The sequence below is a fragment of the Anabrus simplex genome, chromosome 1 (assembly GCF_040414725.1).
Source record: "Anabrus simplex isolate iqAnaSimp1 chromosome 1, ASM4041472v1, whole genome shotgun sequence".
Classification (NCBI taxonomy): Eukaryota; Metazoa; Arthropoda; class Insecta; order Orthoptera; family Tettigoniidae; genus Anabrus; species Anabrus simplex.
This window is the reverse complement of record NC_090265.1, coordinates 289,981,557-290,009,205: the sequence shown is the minus strand read 5'-3', so window position 1 is coordinate 290,009,205 and position 27,649 is coordinate 289,981,557. Positions and strand designations below refer to the sequence as shown.

Here is a 27,649-nt window from a genome sequence, read left to right as displayed (position 1 = left end):
ACAAATTCAATTCAATGGTACTGGAAATATTTGATAAGCACACACCAAAGAAATAGGTAAGAATCACTCGCCATTCATCTGCGTGGCTAACGGCCAAGATAAGATCTGCTATGGCCAGTCGTGACAAACTGTACAGACAATACAAACTGACGCATGACACAGATGATTTTGAGTGGTACAGGATTCTGAGAAACAGAACCAAGCAGCTAATTAGGAACTCTAAATATAAATACTTTCAGGAACTGATGAACACTAACAGCCCGAGACAAAAATGGAGTAAATTACGTATGTTAGGTATAGGTAAAACTGTAGAACAACATGTACTAAGCATATCACTAGAGGCTTTAAATGATTTTTTCGCACGACCAAGAATAGCCTCTACCTCCTTCCCTAAAAGTTCACTACCCTTGTTTCAACAGCATTTTGTGCATGAGCAATTCTCTTTTAGAAATATCTCTTCGAATGAAGTTAAAGGTGTGATATACTCCATTACATCTAATGCCACAGGTAATGATGACATTCCTATATCGCTGATTAAAGATATCTTGGGAGCTGTTCTGCCAATACTAACACATATATTTAACTACTGCCTGACAAACAGAGTGTTGCCAGATGTTTGGAAAGATGCACTAATTAGACCAATCCCGAAGAGCTCCAAGTTAGATTCTCTTTCAGATTATCGTCCAGTATCCATCCTACCACCCCTATCTAAGGTACTTAAACGCCTAGTTCTCACACAAGTTACTGAATACCTTACCAAGCATTCCCTCCTCAATCCCTTCCATTCCGGCTTCAGGAAAGGACATAGCACTGCAACAGCATTACTACGAGTGACTGATGATATTAGACGTGCAATGGACCAACGGGACATGACTGTACTGACATTATTAGACCTCAGTAGTGCCTTCGACACTGTCAACCCTCAGTTACTACTGCACAAACTTCGAGAACTAAATTTTAATAGTGTGTCGCTTCGGTTCTTTTCCTCCTACCTTGAAAATTGTCGGCAACATGTGACAGTGGGAAATGTGACTTCAGGGTGGCAAAGTAAGACCCTCAGTGTCCCTCAGGGGTCGGTCCTGGGACTACTGTTATTTATCATCCAAATTAATGATATATTGAAAGCTCTTAAATTCTGCAAAGTGCAAGCGTACGCAGATGATGTACAAATTTACTGTCATTCAAAACCGAGTGTTGATACTGCAATTACTAAAATAAATTCTGACCTAAAACATCTTAGTGACTATGCAAATGAAAACAGTTTACTAATAAACCCGAATAAAACTCAAGTTATTATTATTGGTACCAGTAAAAACCTATATTCCCTTAAGCAACGGGACATCTCTCCCATAATTTAAAAAAAATAAAATCATACCCTACTCTACTTCAGTGACTAACTTAGGATTTATTATGACCAAGACCCTAAATTGGACTCAACAGGTGACAAGCACATGTAATAAAGTACACAAATGCTTATATGCTCTGAAGCGATTCTGCAATGTGTTCTTGGTTCGACTTAAAGTACAACTAATTCACTCTCTTATACTACCTATACTTGACTATTGTGACACTGTGTTGACTGAAATTACCAGCGACAGTAACAAGAAATTGGACCGGAGCCTCAATAGCTGCGTAAGATATATATTTAATCTGTGTTATGATGCCCGCATATCACCTTATTATAAGGAATTGCCGTGGCTTCGAGTGCACCAGCGCCGTGAATTTCACGTTATCACTTCTCCACAAAATACTTTCCACTAATACTCCCAACTATCTTTCTTCACCTTTTCTTACCTCTCTTCATATCATGACCACAATACGAGATCTGGCTCCTCTCTTACCATACTTGTAAACCGCATTGCTGCTTACAACCGCTCCCTTATAATCTCTGCGCCCAGGGCATATAATTTGCTACCTGCGAACATTAGGGACAATCCCTCTCATCGCAAGTTTAAAGTGGCGTGCCCCGAGTATTTGTTGAGTAGATCCTGCTGACTTGCTGGATAATTGTTGAGTGAATGAAAGAATGAATGGGATGAACGGATTATTGCAGTGTATTTTACTTTGTGTATTTTAAAATTAAGGATTCTTTTATTCTAATAATAGTAATAATATTAATTATTATTGTTTTTGCTATTAATATTATTTGTATTTGTAAGTACTGTATAAGTTATGTACATGTATACTCTTCTAGTGGTTAAGTGTAAGAGAGGGCCTTGAGCCCTAACTTCGCCACCAATAAAGGCATTATCTATCTATCTATCTATCTATCTATTTTTAGAGATGAGCCTTACACCTAGAATTTCATGTTTGTCATCTTTAACTTTTTCGTAGCTTACAAATTCCTCTTTCACCAGAATGAATACTCCATCTCCTACCATTCCTACACTATCTCTACAATACACACTCCAGTTCCATGGGAAAATCCCTGGATCCATTATATCATTTCTCAGCCATGATTCAACTCCTATTACAGTATCTGGTAAGTATATACTGTATATATTTTTTGCTATTTGCTTTTTTTTTTTTTTTTTTTTTTTTTGCTAGGGGCTTTACGTCGCACCGACACAGATAGGTCTTATGGCGACGATGGAATAGGAAAGGCCTAGGAGTTGGAAGGAAGCGGCCGTGGCCTTAATTAAGTTACAGCCCCAGCATTTGCCTGGTGTGAAAATGGGAAACCACGGAAAACCAATATTTCTTTCTTTTCATTTTTATTTTGCACAGAATAAGTTATTATTTTTCATTTTCTTTTCATTATTTAATAAAAAATTGCTAAGCAGTGCGAGTGTAGGAACTGTGGGTGTGGCCAGGCATTAAGGAGTATGAGGGAGGAGTTGGAGAGCTTGAGGGAGATAATTAGGATTCTCTCAGAGGACAGGAAGGGATGGGAAGGAATTGTGGAAGACAGGTAGTCTAATGTTTTAAGAGGAAGGAGATTGCAGGCTAACGGCTCCATTCAGGATCAAAATTCAGAACAGGTGTCTGTGAGAAATCTGTATGGGTCACTGCAGGTAGAACAACCAAGGGAAGATGAGGAACAAGGAACTGTTGCCAAGAAGTGTGGAAGTAGGAGAAAGGGAAGAGGTAGGAAAGGGACATGTGGAGTAGTGGATAGGAAAAGTGGAACAGGGTCATGGGATGGAGAAAAGAGAGGAGGAAGTAGCTTCTGCAGCTGTCAGGAAAGATAGGACTGACCAGGACGGGAGGGGATCTAATGAGGTGGGTAGGGTTGAGGCTCTGGTCATGGGGGATTCTATCGTTAGACATGTCGGCAAAGAGTGTGGGGGGGAAAGTATACCAGGGTAGAGCGTTATCCAGGAATTAGGTTAAGGCAGATGTTGAGGAAAGTAGAAGAGAAGGAGGAGGGAAAGGAGAGGGTGGTAGTGTTTCGCATTGGTACAAACAACAGGTATAAGTACCAACATAGTTGGGGATGTGTGGGATCTGATAAATGCAGCACGGGTGAAGTTTAAGGAAGCGGAGATTGTTATCAGTGGATTACTGTGTAGGAGGTATACTGACTGGAAGGTGATTGGGGATTTAAATGAGACTATGGAGTGGGTATGTTGGAAACTGGGAGTGAAATTTCTAGATCCTAAAGGGTGGGTAGGAGATAGCGATCTGCGCTCAGATGGCCTTCACTCTAACTGTAGTGGTACATATGTTACGAAATTTGTTTAGAAGGGTTAGAGGGAGGTACATTCAGGGAAACAAGGTGGACTAGGGAACAATGTTAAGAGAAGAGGGAACTGTAAATCAAGTAGGGATGACAAAACTGTTAGTGCTCAACTGTACAAGTATTGTAAAGAAAGGAATAGAATTAAATAATTTAATAAATATATACCTACCAGATATTGTAATAGGAGTTGAATCATGGCTGAGAAATGATATAATGGATGCAGAAATTTTCTCACGGAACTGGAGGGTGTATCGTAGAGATAGGATAGGAATGGTAGGAGGGGAAGTATTCATTCTGGTGAAATAAGAATTTGTAAGCTACGAAAAAATTTAAGATGACAAACAAGAAATTCTAGAATTAGGCTCATCTCTAAAGACAATAGGCAACTTCATGTCTTTGTAGTGTACAGACCAGGAAAGGGTAGCGCAGATGCTGATTCAGAATTATTTAATAAGATATCAGCTATGTGGTAAACAATAAGGAAAAGAACATGATTGTAGCGTGTGATCTCAATTTACCAAATGTCAATTGGGAAGGTAATGCTAACGACAGGAAACATGACCAACAAATGGCAAATAAGTTAATATGGGAAGGACACTTGATTCAGAAAGTGATGGAACCAACCAGAGGAAGAATATTCTGGATGTGATGCTGGTAAAACCAGATGACCTGTATAGAGAAACCGAAGTAATAGATGGTATTAGTGACCACGAAGCTGTTTTTGTGGTAATTAAAAATAAATGTGAAAGGAAGAGATTAAAATTAGGACTGTTATGCAGTACCATATGGCTGATAAAACAGGCATGAGGGAGTTTTTAATAAGTAACTATAATCGGTGGAAAACGGTAAATAAAAATGTAAACAGACTCTGGGATGGGTTTAAAGCAATTGTTGAGAAACGTGAAAATATTTTTGTACCTTTAAAGGTGGTAAGGAATGGTAAAGATCCACTATATTATAACAGGGAAGTAAAGAGACTAAGAAGGAGGTGCAGGTTGGAAAGAAATAGAGTTAGAAATGGCTGTGGAAGTAAGGAGAATTTGAAGGAACTTACTAGGAAATTGAATCTAGCACAGAAGTCAGCTAAGGATAACATGAAGGCAAGCATAATTGGTGGCCATACAAATTTTAGTGAAAAATGGAAGAATATGTATACGTACTTTAAGGCAGAAACAGGTTCCAAGAGGGACATTCCAGGAATCATTAATGAACAAGGCGAGTGCGTATGCAAGGATCTTCAAAAGGCAGAAGTATTCAGCCAGCATATGTAAAGGTTGTTGGTTACAAGAATAATGTCCAGATAACGGAGGTGACTAATACTAAAGAAGTATTAAAATTTACCTATGACAGCAATGACATTTACAGTAAGATAGAAAAGTTGAAAACTAGAAAAGCAGCTGGAATTGATAAGGTTTCAGGGGATATACTGAAGACAATGGGTTGGGTTATAGTACCATATCTGAAGTACTTATTTGATTATTGTTTGCATGAAGGAACTTTACCAAATGAATGGAGAGTTGCTATAGTAGCCCCAGTGTATAAAGGAAAGGGTGATAGACATAAAGCTGAAAATTACAGGCCTGTCAGTTTCACATGCATTGTATGTAAGCTTTGGGAAAGCATTCTTTCTGATTATATTAGATATGTTTGCAAAATTAATAATTGGTTTGATAGCAGGCAGTTTGGGTTTAGGAAAGGTTATTCCAGTGAAGCCCAACTTGTAGGATTCCAGCAAGGTATAGCATATATCCTGGATTCAGGAGGTCAATTGGACTGTATCGCGATTGACCTGTCTAAGGCATTTGATAGGGTACATCATGGGAGACTACTGGCAAAAATGAGTGCAATTGGACTTGACAAAAGAGTGACTGCATGGGTTGCTCTGTTTCTACAAAATAGAACTCAGAGAATTAGAGTAGGTGAGCTTTAAATGTCCCTGAAAAAATTAAGAGGGAAATTCCTCAAGACAGTATTATTGGACCTTTATGTTTTCTTACATATATCAATGATATGTGTAAAGAAGTTGAATCAGAGATAAGGCTTTTCGCAGATGATGTTATTCTGTACAGAGTAATGAATACTGTAAGTTACAAGATTGTGAGCAACCGCAAAATGACCTCGATAATGTTGGGAGATGAACAGTAGGCAATGGTATGATGATAAACGGGTATAAAAGTCAGGTTGTGAGTTTCACAAATAGGAAAAGTTCTCTTAGTTTCAACTACTGCATTGATGGGGTGAAAGTTGCCTTTGGGGATCATTGTAAATACCTAGGTATTAATATAAGGAAAGATCTTCAATGGAGTAATCACATAAATGGAATTGTAAATAAAGGGTACAGATCTCTGCGCATTGTTATGATAGTATTTAGGGGTTGTACTAAGGATGTAAAGGACAGAGCATATTTGTCTCTGGTGAGACCCCAACTAGAGCATGGTTCCACTGTATGGGACCCCCACCAGGAGAACCCTTACCAGGATTACTTGATTCAGGAACTGGAAAAAATCCAAAGAAAAGCAGCTCGAGTTGTTCTGGGCGATTTCCGACAAAAGAGTAGCATTACGAAAATGTTGCGAAGTTTGGGTGGGCTGGGAAGACTTGGGAGAAAGGAGACGAGCTGCTCGACTAAGTGGTTTGTACATACAATTTACAAAATATTTGTTTAATGTTAACCTAGTCAATACTTACAATACCACATTTTGTGGTTAAACAATTATAAAAAATAGATCGTGAACATGTTTCGCCCTTCTTAATGGGCATCATCAGCACAATGGATAACCTTAAAACAAATAATTACAATTAAGAATGTTTACAATTATTGGTCACATAAAATTGGAATGAGATGTTGCGATGTTAAAAGTTATTTTCAATATCATGATTAAAAAGTTTGACGTGAATGTTACGAACAAACGTTAAAACTATTGTAGTACAATTTTACAATATTGTCTAAAAATATATATTGTACCAGTAAAAGAGCCCGACTCTCAGATTTAATTTTAAAGTAGCATGACTATAGTTCTCAGGGCGAAAAACTGGATTAATTGTAGCTAGGGCTCGGTACAGGAGGTAGGGTCCTATCTACAGAAAAACTTTGACTCTGATTGCACAAGAGTTTATTCAAATAAGTCATGAATTTGCACATCACCTCTAAGTAAAAATGGATTGTCTTCCTCGTATCCCAATAGTATGGCTCGGGTTCTCCAGCTCACCGAGCCAAGCTGGTTGAAGCACGTTCCAGAAGACTCCAGGGATTCCAGGGACTCCAGATACTCCAGACAGAGGCAGCTGGACTGTCTGGATTGACGGCAAGTACAGATGTCTCGAACTCTGAGGCCCGGGTTGAACCCCGGTGATCCAGGCGATGTTGTAGATAGTCATGTACAACCTCAGCCCAATGAGACTGAGAGGATTGATGTTCCCAAGCTCACTAGTAGCACTGAGTCCATGAAAACCTTGGATGATCAACTTATAAGCAGAGTTCTTGATAATTGTACATCAAGACTTCCAACACTCCTAAAACGATATGACTGGTATTAATAATTTTAGAGTTCCTCACTAGGAAAATCCTCGTCCCTGAATAACTTTTGGCAACGAAAAATACAAGTCCCTTCTTGTGAAATTATAGTTAAACTCAAAGTTCATTACTGGCAAAGGTGCAAGTCTTTGCCTAAACTCGAATGAAAAACACAAGTCCATTCACTTGGAAGTTTGAATATATTTAAAGTTAATCACTGGTGAAATTCATAAAGTCTTTGAGTGACCACTGACGAAAACACAAGTCCTTCCACATAAATTCACTGACGAAATTTATAAGTCTTTTAAACCAACATTGGCAAAGGTACAAGTCTTTGAGTAAATGTAAGTGAAATCCTAATTTCGTTTAAAGCCGTTGGAAAGTTAAAGTTCATCACTAACAATGTTAATCAATCACTGTCTATTAGAAGGATGAGTTCCTCAACAGTCGCAAATATTCCACGTGAATAATACAAGTCCATTTCACGAACACTTAGAAAAATTCCAGCTTCGAAGACACGTAAATAATACAAGTCCAAACACTTAGAAAAGTTTCAGTCTCGAAGGCACTTAAATAATACAAGTCCATTTAATTAACACTTGTAAATATTCTAAGTTCAATTACGAAGACTTAGAAAATTTTCTACAACACTCAAAGTCTTATGAGTCCACTTTATAGTACTTGGAAGAATCGTCTTCCCACACTTGTATAATGACAGAGTTCCACGATGATAGTAGCAGCAAGAGTGTCCCCGCTGACTACTCAGCTGAGACTGTGTGAATAGGCTACAGTAGGTCCTCCTTTTATTCAATCAGGGATGTCTACGTCATAATACGGTTTGATTGAATATCTCCCGAATCCCTCGATGGATTTGCTTGAAACTCGAACATTGGGACGTTAGGTGATCCCAAACAAGATGACATATCGCTCGACTCGCTAGCATCATTATTATAGAAATTTCAAAATGTTCTCCATCGAACTCTCTAGAACAAGTGACGTGGAATCCAGAAAATACCAGTCAAGGCTGGTAACACGTGTTGAGACGAGCGGGCGGCCTAGCTAGCCCCTGTGGCTACGTCACAGCTCACAGTCGTCATACACTCGCTAGCTGGTCCTCGCTGCTGGTAAACAAACCAGGCGCTCTCGGAACATTACGCGTGGTAAATGAATGTAACTTATGCTCAAAAAATACTTATGTACAGGTCGTAACCGGTACAATATATTTATATTGGTGAGAAGTCTTTTAATCGGCATTCGTCTGGAATTGAAATGGATCCTCTTCTTTGAACTTTTTGGTGAAAGTCGGTATTATTGTCGTGTTAACCACCAAGTAAGATTTGAAGAATAAAATATGTATAAAATATGTCGGTATTATTGTCGTGTTAACCACCAAGTAAGATTTGAAGAATAAAATATGTATAAAATATATGTTCCTATTGTAGAAAAATAGATCAGGAATGAACATTTAGTGTTTCTTCTTGAGTTAAAATGGTTAAAACACATTCAGGTGAGAATACGTTAAAATGGAATATACGTTGGAAATTTTTTTCCGATGTACTAGTTGGAATATTTGTCACTATAACAGTAGTCTTCCCATTTGTTGTGTAAAACTCAATGGTTAGAATGTTGATGAACTGCAAAGAAATATCAAAACGCATTTAATGTGTATGTACAAATAATGGATGTGATTGTATACTGTTATACATATTATACATATTTTATTCTTTTATTCTTTATAAATATATATTTTTTAGACAATATTGTAAAATTGTACTACAATAGTTTTAACTTGTGTTTGTAACATTCACGTCAAACTTTTTAATCATGATATTGAAAATAACTTTTAACATCACATCTCATTCCAATGTTATATGACCAATAATTGTAAATGGTCCTAATTGTAATTATTTGTTTTAAGGTTATCCACTGTGCTGATGATGCCCATTAAGAGGGGCGAAACATGTTCACGATCTTTCTATTTTTTATAATTGTTTAACCACAAAATGTGGTATTGTAAGTATTGACTAGGTTAACAAATAACGAATATTTTGTAAATTGTACGTAATCACTGTTGTCAATACGGACCAAAAATGAGGTTAATGACTCGTAATAAGTGTTTTGTTCCGAGCTGTCAGTAGAGAAATGGTGTGGAAGGACATCAGTAGACGAATAAGTTTGGATGGTGTCTTTAAAAGTAGGAAAGATCAAAATATGAATATAAAGTTGAAATTCTAGAGGACAAATTGGGGCAAATATTCGCTTACAGGAAGGGAGTTAGGGATTGGAATAAATTTCCAATTTCTTTGCAATCATTTAAGAAAAGGCTAGGAAAACAACACATAGGGAATCTGCCACCTGGGTGACTGCCCTAAGTGCCCTGGTTCCCTTTCCTCCACACACTTTCCCCACATGTCTAACAATGGAATCCCCCATGACCAGAGCCTCAACCCTACCGACCTCATTTGTTCCCCTCCCCTCCTGGTCAGTTCTATCTTTCCTGACAGCTGCAGAAGCTACTTCCTCCTCCCTTTTCTCCATCCCATGACCCTGTTTCACCTGTCTTTTCCTATCTACTACTCCCCATTTCCCTTTCTTAACTTTTCCCTTCCTGCTACTTTCACACTTCTCGGCAACCGTTCCCTGTTCCTCATCTTCCCTCGGTTGTTCTAAATGCAGTGACTCGTAGAGATTTCTCACACTAAATGAAGCCCTTAGCCTGCAATCTCCTTCCCCTTAAAACATTAGACCACCTGTCTTCTACAATACCCCCATTTCCTTCCCATCCCCATTTTATACCTACTATATCCTGTACCTTGTTTAAGGAAGGCCTACCTTCCTTCCTGTCTTCTGAGAGCATACTAATTATCTCCCTCAAACTCTGTAACTCCTCTCTCATACCCCTTGATGCCTGGCCACACACACAGTTAATACACTTGCACTCCTTAGCCTTTCTTTACTGAATAATGAAAAGAAAAGGAAAAATAAAGATAACTTATTCTGTGCAAAATAAAAATGAAAGGAAAGAAATACTGTCTAGGATAGTTCACAAAGATCACACGACAATAAGGTAATTAATATAGGCTGCTGCTACTACACTACAATGCAGAAAATAATGCACAAGAATTACACAGTTCTAAACTGCAGTTAAGCTTACCCTAAATACTACAACAGAATCTTGGTAAGAGTTACTACAGATACCATAGATACTATACTAGACAAATATTCCATAGAATAAACACACTCATTTCTAATAAGATACTATAATACACTACAATAATTTTAAACTACGTTCAGATGTATCCTAATTACAACAGGTTACTACTAAGCACAAACAGAAATGGAAATTACAATTAAAGTTTGAAATTCACAAGACTACTCAAAAATAATAGAATAAGCCCTTTTATTTCTAATAAGTTACTAAGTTTATAGGATCAAATGTACCACCTGTAAAAAAACCTACATCGGGCAAACCGGGATAAACTTCATTATCAGATACCACGAGCACACTAACGCAATAAAATACAACAGGTTTTCAGCCATCGGCCAACACATGCAAGATTACAACCATTACTTCACCAATATTGAACAAGACATGGACATCCTCGTATTAGCAAACAAGGGCCCTTTACTCAACATAATGGAAAATTACTACATACACCTAGACCAATACTTTAATGCCAGTCACAATCTCAATGAAATCTCAGAGAAACCCAACATACTCTTCGATCTATTTATCACTTTACTCAGAAACAATAATGCAGCCAACCTAAACTCAATCCTAAATTTAATCAAAGGTACTTTTCCAAGACAATTACACTTTCTCCCGCACCCTTCAGCTCCACCTTAAGCCCTCTTCCTAAGCCATATATAATTTTATATATGTCATTTCAATACAAGAACTTACTGATTTCCATGATTATAATTTTTACAACACCCCATTTATTCTTTATTCTTTGTTAAAAACCTCTTAGTATGTATATTCCTTGTATTATTAACTATTACCATAATAACATCTCATTTCACTTGTTATTCTTTAAAATAACATTTTCTTAGGATTTCGCCAAAAGTGATCTTTGCTCCAATACGGCTGATGATGACCCCTAGATGGGTCGAAACTAGTACCATGTAATGCATAATTTTGTGAATATATTTTAGTATTGAAAAGCTGGAAACGTTTACGTTGTTATTATTATTACTTATATATTATTCTCTGTTCAATACGGACCAAAAACATGAAATTCATAACCATTAATAATTTTTAAACTACATTCAGACGTGTCCTAATTACAATAGGTTGTTACTAAGCACAAATAGAAATGAAAATTCCTATTAGGCCTAAAGTTAGAAATTCGTAAGAACTACTCAAGGATTACCAACAAAGTTAAACAAGTGGACAGATCAATATTAGTACTACTTTATCCTACTATACTGTAATAGAATGAACTCTAAATGAAACTACACACAGAAACAATGTTAATAGCGCGCAAACCACACGAGAAGAAACTCAATATTTCGTCCCAATAAATGGAGTCGCTGGCGCGCGTTAGCCACCTCTCACTTGTAGGACGATTGCTGTCCCGAATTCCCAGCTGTAAAACACATACGATGCTGTAGGGAGTGAAAACCTGATACATGAAGGCAGCGGATAATACACTCACCAAATAAAGCATCAAACAAATACGCTTGAAAATGAGGTTGCATAAATTATGCAAGCACACAATAATTTATCCTAGGGAAAGAGTACTGACCATACTGGAGGTTGTAGAAATGAAAAGGTTTGCACAGGATAGGGTGGCATGGAGAGCCGCATCAAACCAGTCTATGGACTGATGACTCAAACAACATATTGCTCAAAAATAGGAAGTAAAAATAATTCGTAAAATCGGAAGAAGAGTTAAAAAACTGAAAGTTTCCGGATAAATTGGAAGGGTTGGCAAGTATATAATATTTTCATTAAAATATGTATCTATTATCCATGATCATGAGCATGTTTACTTTTTGTTGTATTATAATCTCAAAGAAAATGGTTTACCCTTGGTAATGCAGTAGCTTCCAAAGACTTGAGCCAGTAGTTTATATTATCAGTGTGACGAAACTGAAGACCTGCAACGTTATAACGCTTCTGTTCTAAATCATAAATTCTTGCCAATGGCACTTCATCAGGTGCAAGCAGATGACCCAGTTTTGCTAGGTATACTCCATTACGAAGATTTTCCTCCAACTCTGTTGTAGGTGGCAACGTTTCTCTCAGTACAGTTTCCAACCACCTGAAAATAACAAGATTAATATTAATAATATTCTAGTTAGCCTACAAGTTGAAATGGGGATGAACATTGCTCTTGTCTGCAGGATTTGCCTCCTTATTACCCCGCATGTGTATCCTTCACTTGGACCATTGCGACCTATGGCTCTGAAACCTGGACTCTATTAAACGCTTACAAGAAAAGAATAAATGCATTTGAAATGTGGTGTTGGTGTTGAATGTTACAAATTCCCTGGACTCACAGGCTAACAAATGAAGAAGTTCTCAAGAAAGCTGAAGAAACCATCAGTCTAGAGAAAATGATCGCGAAAAGAGGATGTAGTTGGATAGATCCTTTACTCTGGCACTCATCATGGTGCACCACACTGCTTGAAGGGAAACTGGAAGGAAAGACCAGAAAGACAACCAAGAGCAGGGTTCCTCGATGGCATTAAAGGGCGACGTCCATATCAACTAATCAAGCAGCTGGCTCAGGATAGAATGTCGTTGGACAAGGACATTCATGCTACCAACTAACCATCAGGTTGAGGAGAATGAGAGAGTGTACCCTGGGTAATAGTAAGACAGTAGCACATATTGGTGGACAAACTATCTTGGCCATATGGACACAACTTGTGATAGAACAAAGTCAGCCTTAGTAAGCATTTGTCAGATTAACATGGAAGGCACATCCAGAATTAAATATGAAAACCTTTCAAAATTCCTTCTTGATTTTGACCTTCCCTTAGTCTCTATACAAAAGAAACACAGTAGGTGAAGTTCAATCAATCAATCAATCAATCAATACTGATCTGCATCTTAGAAAAACAGGAGGAAGTATTAAGGTACTCAATGTATACAAACCATCATCAGTAATGTTGCCAGATCTAATGCTTCGCCCCCTGAACGGTCCAGTTGTATTCATAGGTGACTTAACAGCCCTACACAAACCAGGAATAAGAGGCTGAGGACAAATGTGTGAATTAGTCTGTAAATTGGTCAGAAGCCAACAACTTGCGTTTCGTATCTGATGCTGAACGCAGAGCTACATATATATCAGCAAGCTGGAAACTTAAATACAATACAGATCTCTGCTTTGTAATGGAGGATGAAAGAGGCAACTATCTTCCAGCCTTAAGAAAAGTAATAGGGAAATTTCAACAGCAACAACAACAATAACTAACAATCAATCAATCAATCAATCAATCAATCAATCAATCAATCAATCAATCAATCAATCAATCAATCAAACAAACAAACAAACAAAATCAGACCTGCCATGACAGTTATCCGAAATGAAATATCGTCTGACAGATCCACACATTGAATGCACCAGAATTTCACTAAAGCTAAGTGGAAGCAGTTCTCAAAAAATTTAGACAAATGCATGCGATTCATCCCACCAGTTGTATGAAACTATGCTTGTTTTATTGGTGCAGTGATTTCTACAGCAAAGAAATATATTCCATGCAATTTTATACTGAATACATTCCAGGGTAGTGTGAAATAAGCCAAGAGTTGTATGAACAATAATTCTTAATTAGCAAAGACATTGAAGTAGCTGATGGCCTGCTATAGGATGACTCCAAAAGACAGAAATTGGACAGCACAGTTGAGAAAATGAACTTTACACACTCCTGCAGGCACACTAAGGAAACTGTGGCAATAACGCTAGTTGCAATAACAGCAATAATTGCATCACATCACCCCAACCAAGTTACTGACCAAAACCTTCTAGGACAGAGATGGCAAACCTATGCCACGCGTCACTAGGTGACAAGCGAACACGATTTCGGTGGCACACCAGCTGCACATATTAACGTTTTTATGTATGCCTTGTACTATAGACTATATATATCTTGTGTATCGTATAGTCATAGTGTTTCAGGTTTAAGAAATAAATACCAAAAATATAATTTCTAACTCCATTGCGATGTGCATTATGGCAACACTGTAACACTGAGAGGTTCAGAATTCATTTGAGATAAATGTCAGATGCGGCCGACGAACCATTCGCTCACCCACATCAGTCATTTAGTGAAGACTGACTTAAGTGTGGTTCCCAGCATTGCGTAATTATTCTTAGTAACTGTTCATTGTTTTGAATTCTGTAAGACAAATAGTTGCCAAGAGCTTTTTCCCAGTTTCGAGATTTGGAGAAACTATCGCACTTAAACCTCATATTGCACGAATGAATGATATTAATGTAAGTTTCCTTGAGTAGTTACACTATCTGATTTACGTCGCACTGACACAGATAGTTCTTATGGCAACGATGGGATAGGAAAGGCCTAGGAATGGGAAGGTAGCAATCATGGCCTTGATTTGCCTGCTGTGAAAATTGGAAAACCACGGAAAACCATCTTCAAGGCTGCCGACAGTGGGGTTCGAACCCACTATCTTCCGATTACTGGATACTGTTGATGGTGAATACTCTCTCCAGAAGCCGGAAAACTTAATACGTGAACAATGGAACAGACTGCCAAAGATTTTTTCGGGCATGAAGAAACTTGCTACAGCGCTACTTACTTTGTTTGGGTCATCATACTCCTACAAGCAGCTATTTTCAACAATTAACGTCTTGAAATCAACAGCCAGAAACTGTCTTGGTTCAGGTCTAAGTGCTTATCGTGTGTTACTGAAGACAAGTCATGAACCTAAAATAAATGACATAGCTACTGAGACTTTTTGCAGTACTGGCAAAATACGACCAGGAAACATGCAATCAAATGTATTATTTTACAATATATACATAAATATATACTATTTGCTTTACGTCGCACTGACACAGATAGGTCTTATGGCGACGATGGGATAGGAAAGGCTTAAGAATGGAAAAGAGGTGGCCGTGACCTTAGTTAAGGTACGGCCCCAGGATTTGCCTGGTGTGAAAATGGGAAACCATGGAATACCATCTTCAGGGCTGCTGACAGTGGGGTTCGAACCCATTATCTCCCAGAAGCAAGCTCACAGTTGCGCACCCCTAACTGCACGACCAACTCGCCCGGTAATATACATATGTAATAAGGTATTGAAAATAAAAACCTACAACCTGTTTTCCAGTCATTGACCGGGTCAGGGATGTAATTAATGAAGCAGATATAGGCTGTTAGTACGATGGGGTCGCCACTCCCAAAGTGATTTATTAATGAATGATAGATGCAATGAAATGAGAATGGAGAGTATTGCTGGAATGAAAGGTGACAGGGAAAACCGGAGTACCCGGAGAAAAACCTGTCCCGCCTCCGCTTTGTCCAGCACAAATCGCACATGGAGTGACCGCGATTTGAACCACGGTATCCAGCGGTGAGAGGCCAACGCGCTGCCGTCTGAGCCACGGAGGCTCTGTAATAAGGTATTATGAAACATAATTTTGAATGAGGGATGGAAGTCTGTGGTGGTGGTGGTGGTGGTTGTGGTGGCGGTGGTTGTGGTGGGGGAGGTTGTAGCCAATAAAAACAAAACAAAATAACAAGTGGCACAGTGGACAGTTGAGGATAATAAACCATACCTACAACGGCACAGTAGTTGGAAAAGGTTCGCCATCCCTTTTCTAGGATATCACGTAAAGGGCATTCCATTCAGTTGAAGCTGTTAACACAGATAATATCATATCCAAAGCGCTTGCACATTTTTAGCCCACTTACAAGCTTGAAGAACAGTCCTCGGCATGCAAGCGTAGTCACTAAACCTAACTCTTCCTCCCCTATTAATACTGAAGGTAGTGATTTATAGTTACTTTCTAACTGTTGGATTTAATAATAATGCTATATGCTTTTACGTCCCACTAACTACTTTTTAAAGTCTTCGGAGACGCTGAGGTGCCGGATAACTGTTGGATTTGATTTAGTATTGCCAACTATACAGTTCAGAGACCCTACTTGCAGATACGACATTGTACAGTTATCTTTTATCTTGCACGCTGGCACTGTGCAATCTTTATTTCGTGACCTGAAACAACTTTACTTGAAACACTGCCATGTTGTGCAAATCTCTAGATACTTTTATGAGTAGAAGTAAACCATATTTTCTTTTTCTGTATGATTGTAAATCTATTTGGATAATACCAGGCAAGTAGAACTAGAATTGTTTGCCAAATGCGTTTAATAACATAGCTGGTGTGAAATGACTAATGCAGCAGTTTATAAATTCTCATGTGTAGAATATAATTATGATGTCCAAGAAGCAAGAAAAATCTGCAAGAAGTCCTTCAAAAATAAAAGAATGTTTATCTTCTCTACAACGATCACTTCAGTTGGCAATCAAATACCTACGAGGTATTGAAAAAAGAAGATAACAAAGTGGGTATCATTGGCAGAGATATGGAACTTGCATACCTGGCAACTTTTAGAAATCAAAAATAGGAAGATTTCTTAACTATTGGATTTCATGGTGTATATTGCACCTTGGTCTCGATGAAAAAAGGACAACATAAAAGGCATCCATATCTACAGCTACAAGGTGAATTGACCATTAAATTTAAAATCTTAAACTAAGAAAACAAAAATGGTTACAAGAAAATGTAACTAACAGAGAACAAAATGCAAAATAGTTTTTTTTATTAGACTGTAACATGAACGGAAATTCATTTTTACATGTACCGTACCCGTGAACACTTTGACATAACCTTTGATAAGTTTTGTGGCCATAATGTGAAGAGAGGTAAGGGTTATTCTGCCCGAAGGCAGGTCCGAACCTCCGCAGAGGTGTTCCTGAGCCGAAGTTTTACGTGCGGTAGGGTGGCCAGCTCCTTTCCGCTCCTCCATTTCCTTACCCCCCACCAACAGCGCGTGGCAACCCATCCAACTCCTGACCACGCCCAATGTTGCTTAACTTCGGAGATCTCACGGGATCCGGTATTTCAACACTGCTACGGCCATTGGCAATGTGAAGAGAAAATATCAGAAATTGTCACTGACTCTGCTCTCTGAAATACATTCAACTCCTTAAATTTATTAACTAAGAATGAGCACAAATGCACTGAAATACGTGAAACAACCACAAACGAAACAGATCAATAAGTCTCATACATTATAAACATATGACTTTGGCAGGGGGTAAAGCACAGAACCGCACAAGAAAAAACACGTAGCCTACAACTGCGACGGACAAAGCACTTGCCAAATAAAGCATCAAATAAATACACTTGAAAATGAGGTTCCGTAAATTACACAAGCATACAATCATTTATCCTAGTGGGAGAGTATTGACCGTACTGGAGGTTGCATTGGTCAAAAATAGGAAGAAGTAAAAATAAATCAGAAAAATCGAAAGACGAGTTAAAAAACTGAAAGTTTCCGGGTAAATCGGAAAGGTTGGCAGGTATGAATTTATGACAAGAGTTGCAACATTAATGTGGGTAAGGATCAATTTTAATACTGTTTCTATGATAAGGTTCAGACATGATGTGAATCAGCTCAAATGGAAGAAAATTTCATTATCATTCTAACCTAAGCTCCCCTAATCTTGTCTTGTCTCAACTTTTGTACTGTTTGGAGACTTAGCCTTCGTGTATTCTTATTGACTTATTTTATTTATTTTTTACTGTATTTCTACACATGGCAGGGCCCAGGCTATGAAGCCTGCTATTATGACAAAACATATAATTATGCACCTGCACGAACATAATATATTGAGGATTATAATTACTTAAAATTGAAAGCATCATAAAAATAATTTCAACATTTTAAAATGAATTTAAAGCATACACTGATGTAAAATATTTGCTTATGTGTATTATTACAGCACGATTTCACTCCAGTCTGACAAGTAATAGCAAATTTCAAGAAGGGAGCTGAATTATTTACACAAGGCAAACATCGGAAGCATGAGCATCCCATCACTGGCACAGAGTTTTTCTAAGGAAGCGATCATAAGGTTTATTTACGATTAATTACCTTAAGGTAACTTCAAAGGAATGTATTGCAACATTTATTGAAAATGGCATGCAGACAGGGTATTAACAAAACATTTTTATTTTTTAAATAAAAAACGAACTAGAAACTATTCTCTATATCAAGCCTATTTCTAAAATTCATTTAAGCCCGGTTGTATAAAACTTTTGATCTGAGTTTAAAGAGGAAAAATGGCTGCCAGTCAAGTTGAACTTCGATTTTCCGTTGTATAAACGCTAACCTAAGATCATCTCGTCTTGATCTAAGTTCAGATTTGACTGCCGAATATTCGTCGGTTAATCTCCTTGAACTTAGATCATTATCATTCATATTAAACATTGAACTAGACCTGAAGACTTGAGAAGTGTTTCCTTGTATCGTACCTACGTAAGAATACCGTACCTTAATAATATCGAGGGGCGTTATAAATATATTGAATGCTAGTAGTTAAATAATATTGCTAAAGATCGCTCGACATTTTCAGAAGTGAGGTTATGTGAATATCATATAAACAATAGCCTACTGCTATACCAACATGTTGTTATTTAGTTTTCTATTATGTTTCAAGTTTACAAAACAAAGCATATATATTTTCTTTAGCAGGGATGTCAGATTATTCCGACTTTTCGTCTGATAAAGAAGAGTTGATTTTACAACGAGCTCCTCGCGTCTTTCGGCACAGACGGAATCCGATTATTGAATTGTGTGAAATGTTCAAAATAATATTTCGTTTATCGAAAGATGTTGTGGAACGACTGGAACTAAAGTTAAGGGACACACTACAAAAACCTAGTCACATAAATTATCCCCTGTCACCCATGTGTATGTTCCTAACAACTCTTAGGTTTTATGCTACAGTAAGTTTTCAAATGGTTGTTGGAGAGCTCTTTAACATTGACAAGTCAACGGCTTTCTCTTTCAACTTTGATGTCACCATATAGGTTCTTTTATTTTATATTATATGTTTGTACCTTGATAGTACAATATCCACCAGATCGCCCTTTTCTTTCTGTGTGAAGTTCCTTCCATGTTTACTTCGCGAGATTACAATATTATCTTCTTTTCCTTCTTCGACAGTCACGGCAATTTCGTATTTCATTTGTTGACAGTCACGGCCAGGTCAATCCCACTATTTAAGTATTATCCAACGGGCCGAGCTATTTCGTATTTCATTTGTTTTGCGGTGTTGCCATGTCCAATTTTTTGAACTCCGATTACATTTGAACTACACATGTGTAAACCGAGTTCAGTTTTATACAACGCGATGATGTCGTAATCCCAGTTCATTTTCAGAACTAAGTTCTTAATTGATCTCCAGTCAGATGTCTTTATACAACCGGGCCTTACAGTCACATTTACAGCTTCCTTATTTAAATGCCTATACAAAAACAAGCTTGGAAGATTTAAGTCTGTTTCTTAACTTTTGAATGAATAACACCAAACACAGAAAAGTGGGGAGGATGACCTAGATCAGGGATGGCGAACCTATGCCACGCGTCACTAGGCGACACGTGAACACAATTTCGGTGGCACGCCACGCGAACATATTAATGTTTTTATAAACATCTTGTATTGTAGATTATATCTCGTGCATCGTATAGTCGTATTCCCGTGTAAGAAATAAATATCGAAAATCCAAATTCTAGTTCCAATCCACTGTGCAATGTAGCAACACTGCAACACTGATAGGTCCGGAAGTCTAGTGAGATAACAGTGTTAGAGTGGCTGGAGAGCCCTTCACTCACCCACGTCAGTCAGTAAGTGAAGTTTGACTTGTGTGTGGTTGCCAGTAGTGGGTAACTATTTATTGAATATATTTCTCTGGTGGTTTTGTACACGGACCTGGGAAACATGTTTTCGGTGCCGAAAAAACAAACTTAACAAAGGTAGTGGCCGGATTTTTCAAGAGCAGCGGACAAGTGAATTCAGAGCGATAGAAAGGAACAATAAAGCTTTGTGTTGCCTGTGTTCGGAAACAGTTGTATCCCGCACATTTAATGTAAAGCGCCATTTCGAGACGAATCATTCAAATGTTTGTTCCATGCCAAATGGAGAAAGATGCGAGTTCGTTTCACAAAAAGTCGAACAATATACAAAACAAACAAGTTATTTTGTATGATCTTTCAGGCCAAGGAATAATATCAGTGCAACTAGTTTCCACCTGTCACACTGCATAATACAGCATGGGAAGCCGCTTTCTGATGGCGAGTTCTTGAAGGTTTTCTTGTTGTCGTCAGACACATTATTTGAAGACTTTACTAACAAACAACAAATAATTAACAGAATTAAAGAAATGCCTGCCAGCAGAAATACTGTCAAGGATAGAATAATACGAATGAGTGAAGATGTTTCGGAGCAACTGAAAGCTGATTTGGATAACTCCCAGATGTATTAAATATTGTCTTGACGAAAGCACGGATGTGACCTTACAAGCATGGTTTGCTGTTTTTGTCCGATTTCCTTGTGGAAATGTGATGAGGGAGGAATTGCTGAAACTGCTGAGCTTGCGAACTACGACAACAGGGAAAGATATAATGAACGAAGTGAAGCAAGAACTTGTATTAAAAATGGGGTTTGACTTGCAGAAAATTGTGTCCGTGACCACTGATGCTACCCCAAGTATGGTGGGTATTCATAATGGGTTTGTGAAATTTCTTAAAGAAGAAGTTAAACATCCTATTTTACAGTTCCACTGTTTATTACACCAGGAAGCCCTTTGTGCGAAACAAGGTACGAAGGCATTTGAAAGTGTACTCTCTGTGGTAACTAAAATTGTGAACTTCATATCTGCACGTGCTCTAAACAATCGCCAGTTCTCGAAAATGTTACAGGAAGTGGAATATCAAATATGGCGGACTTATAATGTACAAGAATGTTCGCTGGCTGAGTTGCGGGCAAGTACTCCCGAGGGTTGTTGAGCTCTTGGACGAAATTCACTTCTTCATGACAGAAAAACAGGTAGAATTCCCAGAACTCACGGACCCAATTTGGCTGTGCGATTTAATGTTTCTCCATGATTTTACAGCAATATACAGTGATGTGAATAAGGAACTGCAAGGAAAGGGACATACTGCAGATAGATTTTTTGAGATCATAAAATCATTTCAAAGAAAACTTGAAGTATTCGTCAGGGATATTGAAACAAAGACATTTAAGTACTTTCCTTCACTTAAAGTGCAACTCGAATTGATGTCAAATTTTGCAGATCAATTAACTTTTGAAGACACAAAAAGTATTTGTAAGAAATATGTGAACGTCTTAGAAAATTCAAAACAAATAGTTTCCAAGAGATTTTCCCAATTTCGAGATTTGGAGAAAACATTGCCCTTTATTTCAAAACCTCATATTGTACAAATGAGTGATATTAAGGCCAATCTTTTTGACTGGTTAGATATTGACCATTTAGAATTGGAGTTGATTGAATTTCAAAAAAGCAGTACATGGGTGAACAAATTCGTACAACTTGGTGAAGCACTGGTAAAAATCGAATATGGTGTGGATGGTGAATACTCTCTCCAGAAGCCAGAGAACTTAATACTTGAACAGTGGAACAGCCTACCACAAAAGTTTTCATCCATGAAGAAACTTGCTACAGCGCTACTTACTTTGTTTGGGTCGTCATACGCCTGCGAGCAGCTATTTTCTACAATGAACTTTGTGAAGTCAACAGTTAGAAACCGTCTTGGTTCAGACCTAAGTGCATCGTGTGTTTTATTGAAGACAAGTTATGAACCTAATGTAAATGACATGCCTACTAAGATTCAGCAACAAGTTTCGCACTAAATGCGAGAACGATATTTCACTTGAAGTCCCTTGGTAATATTAGTACTTTTGATTTTTATATTTAATAATACTTCATGAGGAAGCATATTATAATGGGCGGTTATTACTGTATATACATATTTTTTTTACAAATAAAGTTAAGTATTCTTAAAACTTACAAAAATGTATTTTTGCATTATTTTCCAAATACGACCACGGAAAATGCAATCAGTTTTATTACTTATATAATAAATAAATAAATAAATAAATAAATACCATATTATAAAACATAATTGAATTAGGAAGGTAAGTCAGGCGGGGGGGTCAGTTGTAGCCATTCCTTAAAGGAAAATAGCAGGTGGCACAGTAGACAATTGAGAATAATAAACAAGACTTGAAATGGCACACTAGTCGGAAAAGGTTCGCCATCCCTGATCTAGATGTTAGGCCCCTTTAAACAACAAGCATCATCAAACACAGAAAGCACATGTTCTACAACTGCATATGATGCTCTAGCTGTTAGGAGTTGCATAACTTTGCCTATTACAAACTTGCCAATGACATTTTCTTGAGATTTCCACTACTGCAAAGCACACACACCTTGTACCACTTCATTGGTGAACATAGTTGGAATGAAGGGTTGAGATTTTGTTTGACTGTCACAATTATTGACAGAAATGAAGTTCCCATTTATTTTTCCTGGTCAAATTGGTTTAATACTGAACTCCTTGCTTTGGTGGAATTTGATAACTCTGGGGAAGGAATATTTCAGGTGTTGGTTAGAGAAATTAAGACTAAGATGTTGAAATGGGAAAACAGTTTCATAAAAATACAGTGGTAGGTAATTTAGGGAGTTATTGCATAAAATAAATTTCATTATAAAGCCTGCATTGCCGTTCCTTTGTTCTTTCTTCTGCCAAAAATAAACACCACAGGATGCAACTTTATAAAGTACACACTAGCAAAGTCTTGGGTGCGAGATCATATCGGACCGTCTTGTAAGGAGTAACTGCTAACTGTGCTGCAGTGCGCTTGGTGCCAGGCAGATCTCTGGGTAACAACCTCTGTCAGCATTGCAACGGAGAGAAAGAAACTCTTGGTAACGTCCTGGTATCCTGCAGATGCAGAGAGCTAAGAAACATGTCACCACCAAATCAGATTCTTCATTGCCAAAGAATTGAGAAAGAGGGAATTCAACGTACATGAGGAGATACAAGAACTGGCCATAAACGGCAGTTCACAGAATTGACATCATAGCCTTTAACCCTCTACTGCATGAATTATTTTTCGTTTTCGTTTAGTGAAGAAAATTTCAAGCTTTAATGTTCAACATACTTTCAGTTTTTTAGATGTACCAGCAATTCTTAACTGGGGCTAATAGCTTAACACTCGTATGTGTTGTGGATTGCCATAGTGGAATTTTAACGATTTTACGCGAAGATCGAACATTACTACCAGTACCTGCTGGCCATGGGTACATACTGCAACTTGCACGACTGTAGGTGGAAGGAGTACCTTTGGTTGTGGGACTGTTTTGTCTTATGTTATGTAAAAAGAACAAGGCATCACTGGGATATGTGTTTAATTGACTGTACAGTTGAAGGTGTGCCATAAAACTACCTATGACTACAACATTTATCCATTTATAAAGGAGAAAAGTTATTTGTTGCTTAACGGCAACAGTATGCAGTAGCGAGTTAAGGACAACAGTTCTCAGAGATTCATCTTAGATCCGACATTTTGCAATTTGTTTTATGTTGCACTGACACAGATAGGTCTTATGGTGACGAAGGGATAGGAAAGGCCTAGGAGTGGGAAGAAAACGGCCGTGGCCTTAATTTAGGTATAGCCCCAGCATTTGCCTGGTGTGAAAATGGGAAACCACAAAAAACCATTTTCAGGGCTGCCAACAGTGGGGTTCAAACACACTACCCCCCAGATGCAAGCTCACAGCCACGTGCCCCTAACCATACGGCCAACTCTAGCACCATAGCAGTCAGCCAGAGGAGGTCAATCTAGAAAAGGTTAAAAAATACAAACCCACTATCCCTTACAACAAATCTAAATACCACCTTCAGAAAATTGAAATAATAAGAACAGTGGTAGGAGCTCGTGTTACCGTACCTTGTTACTTTATCGCCACATGGAAGTGCTTCCAACTTTTAACGAAGCTCATTCCCAAAATTGTGACTCGTCCTCCGAGGCTCCATCAAGATCCTCAGACACCACCTCTACAGCACTGAAACACTGCACTACTGTCAGATTTTTTATTATGGACACTCGAGTTTAGGCTTTAATTGCAAACGAACAAATAGGCCTATTGCATTGCGAGTTATACCGATATTTTCGTTGTTTAATTCTACATTAGTGTATATAAGACATTATTTTTGACGTTCATTAAATATTTTTATGTGTGGTTGTAATAAGTATTGCTCGGGTTTTTGGCTTCTTCTCTACGAAGCGCTCACTTAGGAATATATACAAGGAAAACTACTTGTCTGATGGTAGTGAAATTTTTATATATTATAACCACATGTATTTTTAGTGTAATACTCAAGTTAGAACATTTTTTCACCACCCCGAAAAAAGTACTTATAATTTTTCTAAAGCAACTCTTTCTCAGCCCAGGATAAACGTACAGCAGCAAACTTGGGCTTGTTTTGAAGCACTCAGTCGTGGTTATCAGAAACTACAACGACTGTAACCCTACAGTGTGGTACCGAATTTATGAAGAGTAATATTGAAAGGAGATTTTGTGTACGCCGGACCGTGCAATTAACAGCAGGCCGGGTGTTGAAATTGGGTGCAGGGTTACCGCGTTCAGTAGCAATCACGCGCACAAAGAACACAGCTTTTCACTTACTTTCAACCGTTAACTTTATTTCCTCTTATAATTTCCACTTCCCATCACCTTTTCTCATAAGGGCTTTGGACCTTCAATGGCAGATTTTAAAATGGTTGACTTCCTAATTTAGAAATATCACTGTGCAATTTTACAAGAGTTATTTGCATTATTATTTACGTATATTTACATTATTTAATTCTATCAATTTTCTTCGTCTGAAAAATCACTGTGTTCCGACGTTCGGTGCTGCTGTAATTCATGTTATGACCGGCTCGAAATAAGGGTCATTTTCAGACAGTCCAACCTTTTTCCAGTAGTGGTCTTCAATTTTCTCGGCGTGTATAATACATTGTTTCCAGAGTTCAGGGATCACGGTCCGTAAGGCTTCTCGGCATAAAGCGTTAATTGCTTCCATACCATTTTCTAATGTGTTAGCCATATTTGTTTTTGCTATTTTCCCTTTTACGTAAGCCCAAATGAGCTCGATTGGATTAAGCTCGCAATGGGCCACTGGTAACCAAACAAGCTGTACATCTGGTCGAAGTCGTTTAGTCAGTTGTTCCATCTTCTTTACCGGTGTTTAAAAATAAGGCCTTGCAAGGACAATCAGCTCTAATTGAGTTGATTTGTTACAATCGTCAACTCAGGCGGTAGTGAAATATTCGTTGATGTTTTTTTTTCTTGCTAGTTGCTTTACGTCGCAGCGACACATATAGGTCTCATGGCGATGATGTGAGAGGAAAGGCCTAGGAATGGGAAGGAAGCGGCCGTGGCCTTAAGGTGCAGCCCCAGCATTTGCCTGATGTGAAAATGGGAAATCACGGAAGACCATTTCAGGGCTGCCGACAGTGGGGTTCGAACCCACTATCTCCCGGATGCGAGCTTACAGCTGCGCGCTCCTAACCGCACGGCCAACTCGCCCGGTATTCTTTGATGTTATCCAAGATATACTTTCAGGTTTCAGCCATGGTATGTTCCGGTTTTTAGATGAAGGATCGACCATCGTATGATATGGAGCTTGATCTATAACAGACGACCTTTGAGGCAATAAACTCAGGACTTTCGTGAACCATTCTTCTTAATGAGTCTAGTTCATCTCATTGTGGTAATCACCACTTCATTTCTTGCCAATAAAACAAAGTTCTGCACCGTCAAGAAATCCTTCACTTCCGATGTGTAAAATTATGATGCGTTTCCCAGATCCAGACGGTGTTTTGAACCCTCCACGCATCCATAAATTTGCTGAATGTACCCTATGTACAGATTATAGTTGTCAAAGTCATTTCTAAAGCTTCAACCACGTTTTCTTGCCACACATATTTCATAGTATGGTTCCTCCGCACGAGGTCTCGTCTATAAAGAAGATCTTGTAGCTGAGTGCCCTTAAGTCTCTAATTAGTCTAAGTTATGCACGTCGGGATGCAGCAACTGTGCAATTTATTAGAGGAAATAAAATTAAAGGTTGAAAGTAAATGAAAAGCTGTGTTCGTTGCGCGCGTGATTGCTACTGAACACGGCAACCCTGCACACAATTTCAACACCCGGCCTGCTGTTAATCGCACGGTCCGGCGTACACAAAATCTCCTTTCAATAACACTCTTCATAAATTCGGTACCACACTGTAGGGTTACAGTTGTTGTAGTTTCTGATAACCACGAATGAGTGCTTCAAAACAAGCCCAAGTTTGCTGCTGTACGTTTATCCTGGGCTGAGAAAGAGTTGCTTAAGAAAAATAAGAACTTTTTTCAGGGTGGTTAAAAAATGTTCTAACTTGAGTATTACACTAAAAATACATGTGGTTATAATATATAAAAATTTCACTACCATCAGACAAGTAGTTTTCCTTGTATATATTCCTAAGTGAGCGCTTCCTAGAGAAGAAGCCAAAAACCCGAGCAATATTTATTACAACCACAAATAAAAAATATTTAATGAACGTCGAAAATAATGTGTCTTATATACACTAATGTAGAATTAAACAAGGAAAATATCTGTATAACTCACAATGCAAAAGGCCTATTGGTTCGTTTGTAATTAAAGCCTAAACTCGAGTGTCCATAATAAAAAAAAAAACAGTAATTGTACTGTTTACCGAATCTCCTTTATAATTTACAGCTTTCTTTCATTAATAAAACTGTATACATAAAATATATGTTTTACCATGTTTTTAATGGCAGTTTGCAAATACAGGTTGTTGTTATTATTATTATTATTATTTACCACAAATCATACAGATTATATGGATGGTCTAGCGAAAAAGGGCAAGCCCAATGTACATTAATTGCTTCACAGACCTATTAAGCTAATATATACAATAATTACATTATTCACATATTTACACCCGCACAGTAATTCATTCACTCGACGACATTTTGTCTCCCTAGCACTAACATCAATGCACACACAGAAATATACATCTTTTTAGATGGATTGTAAACTGCGTTAGAGGCAAGGCTTTTATTTTAGGTGGTAGCTCATTCCAGAGACATGCGGAGTGGTCGTCGTAGCTGGATTGCTAGGAAATGGTGCGGGCAAATGGTGGGACAAGATTAAAGGCAGCAAAACGGGTCAAGGTTAATGGAGCTGGCAAGGGATTTTCAGAGGAAGATCAGTCGGTTCTTTCGACAATGGTTTCTATTGTGGGGAGGTTAGCCGAATCAGGATGGGAGCGGTAAGTTGTTAGCCTTTCCGTCCGATTCTGTATTTTCTG

The 27,649-nt window shown here is 38.1% G+C and overlaps 1 protein-coding gene across 1 annotated transcript in view; it reads right to left on the bottom strand.

The window, feature by feature from the left end:
- The window catches only part of LOC136864220 (ras GTPase-activating-like protein IQGAP1), a 565,781-nt gene that overhangs the window by 460,694 nt on the left and 77,438 nt on the right, over positions 1-27,649 (bottom strand). Inside the window, exon 3 of the mRNA XM_068226153.1 lies at positions 12,229-12,463. Within this exon, the coding sequence (XP_068082254.1) occupies positions 12,229-12,463 (235 nt within the window). The remainder of the gene's footprint in view (positions 1-12,228; positions 12,464-27,649) is intronic.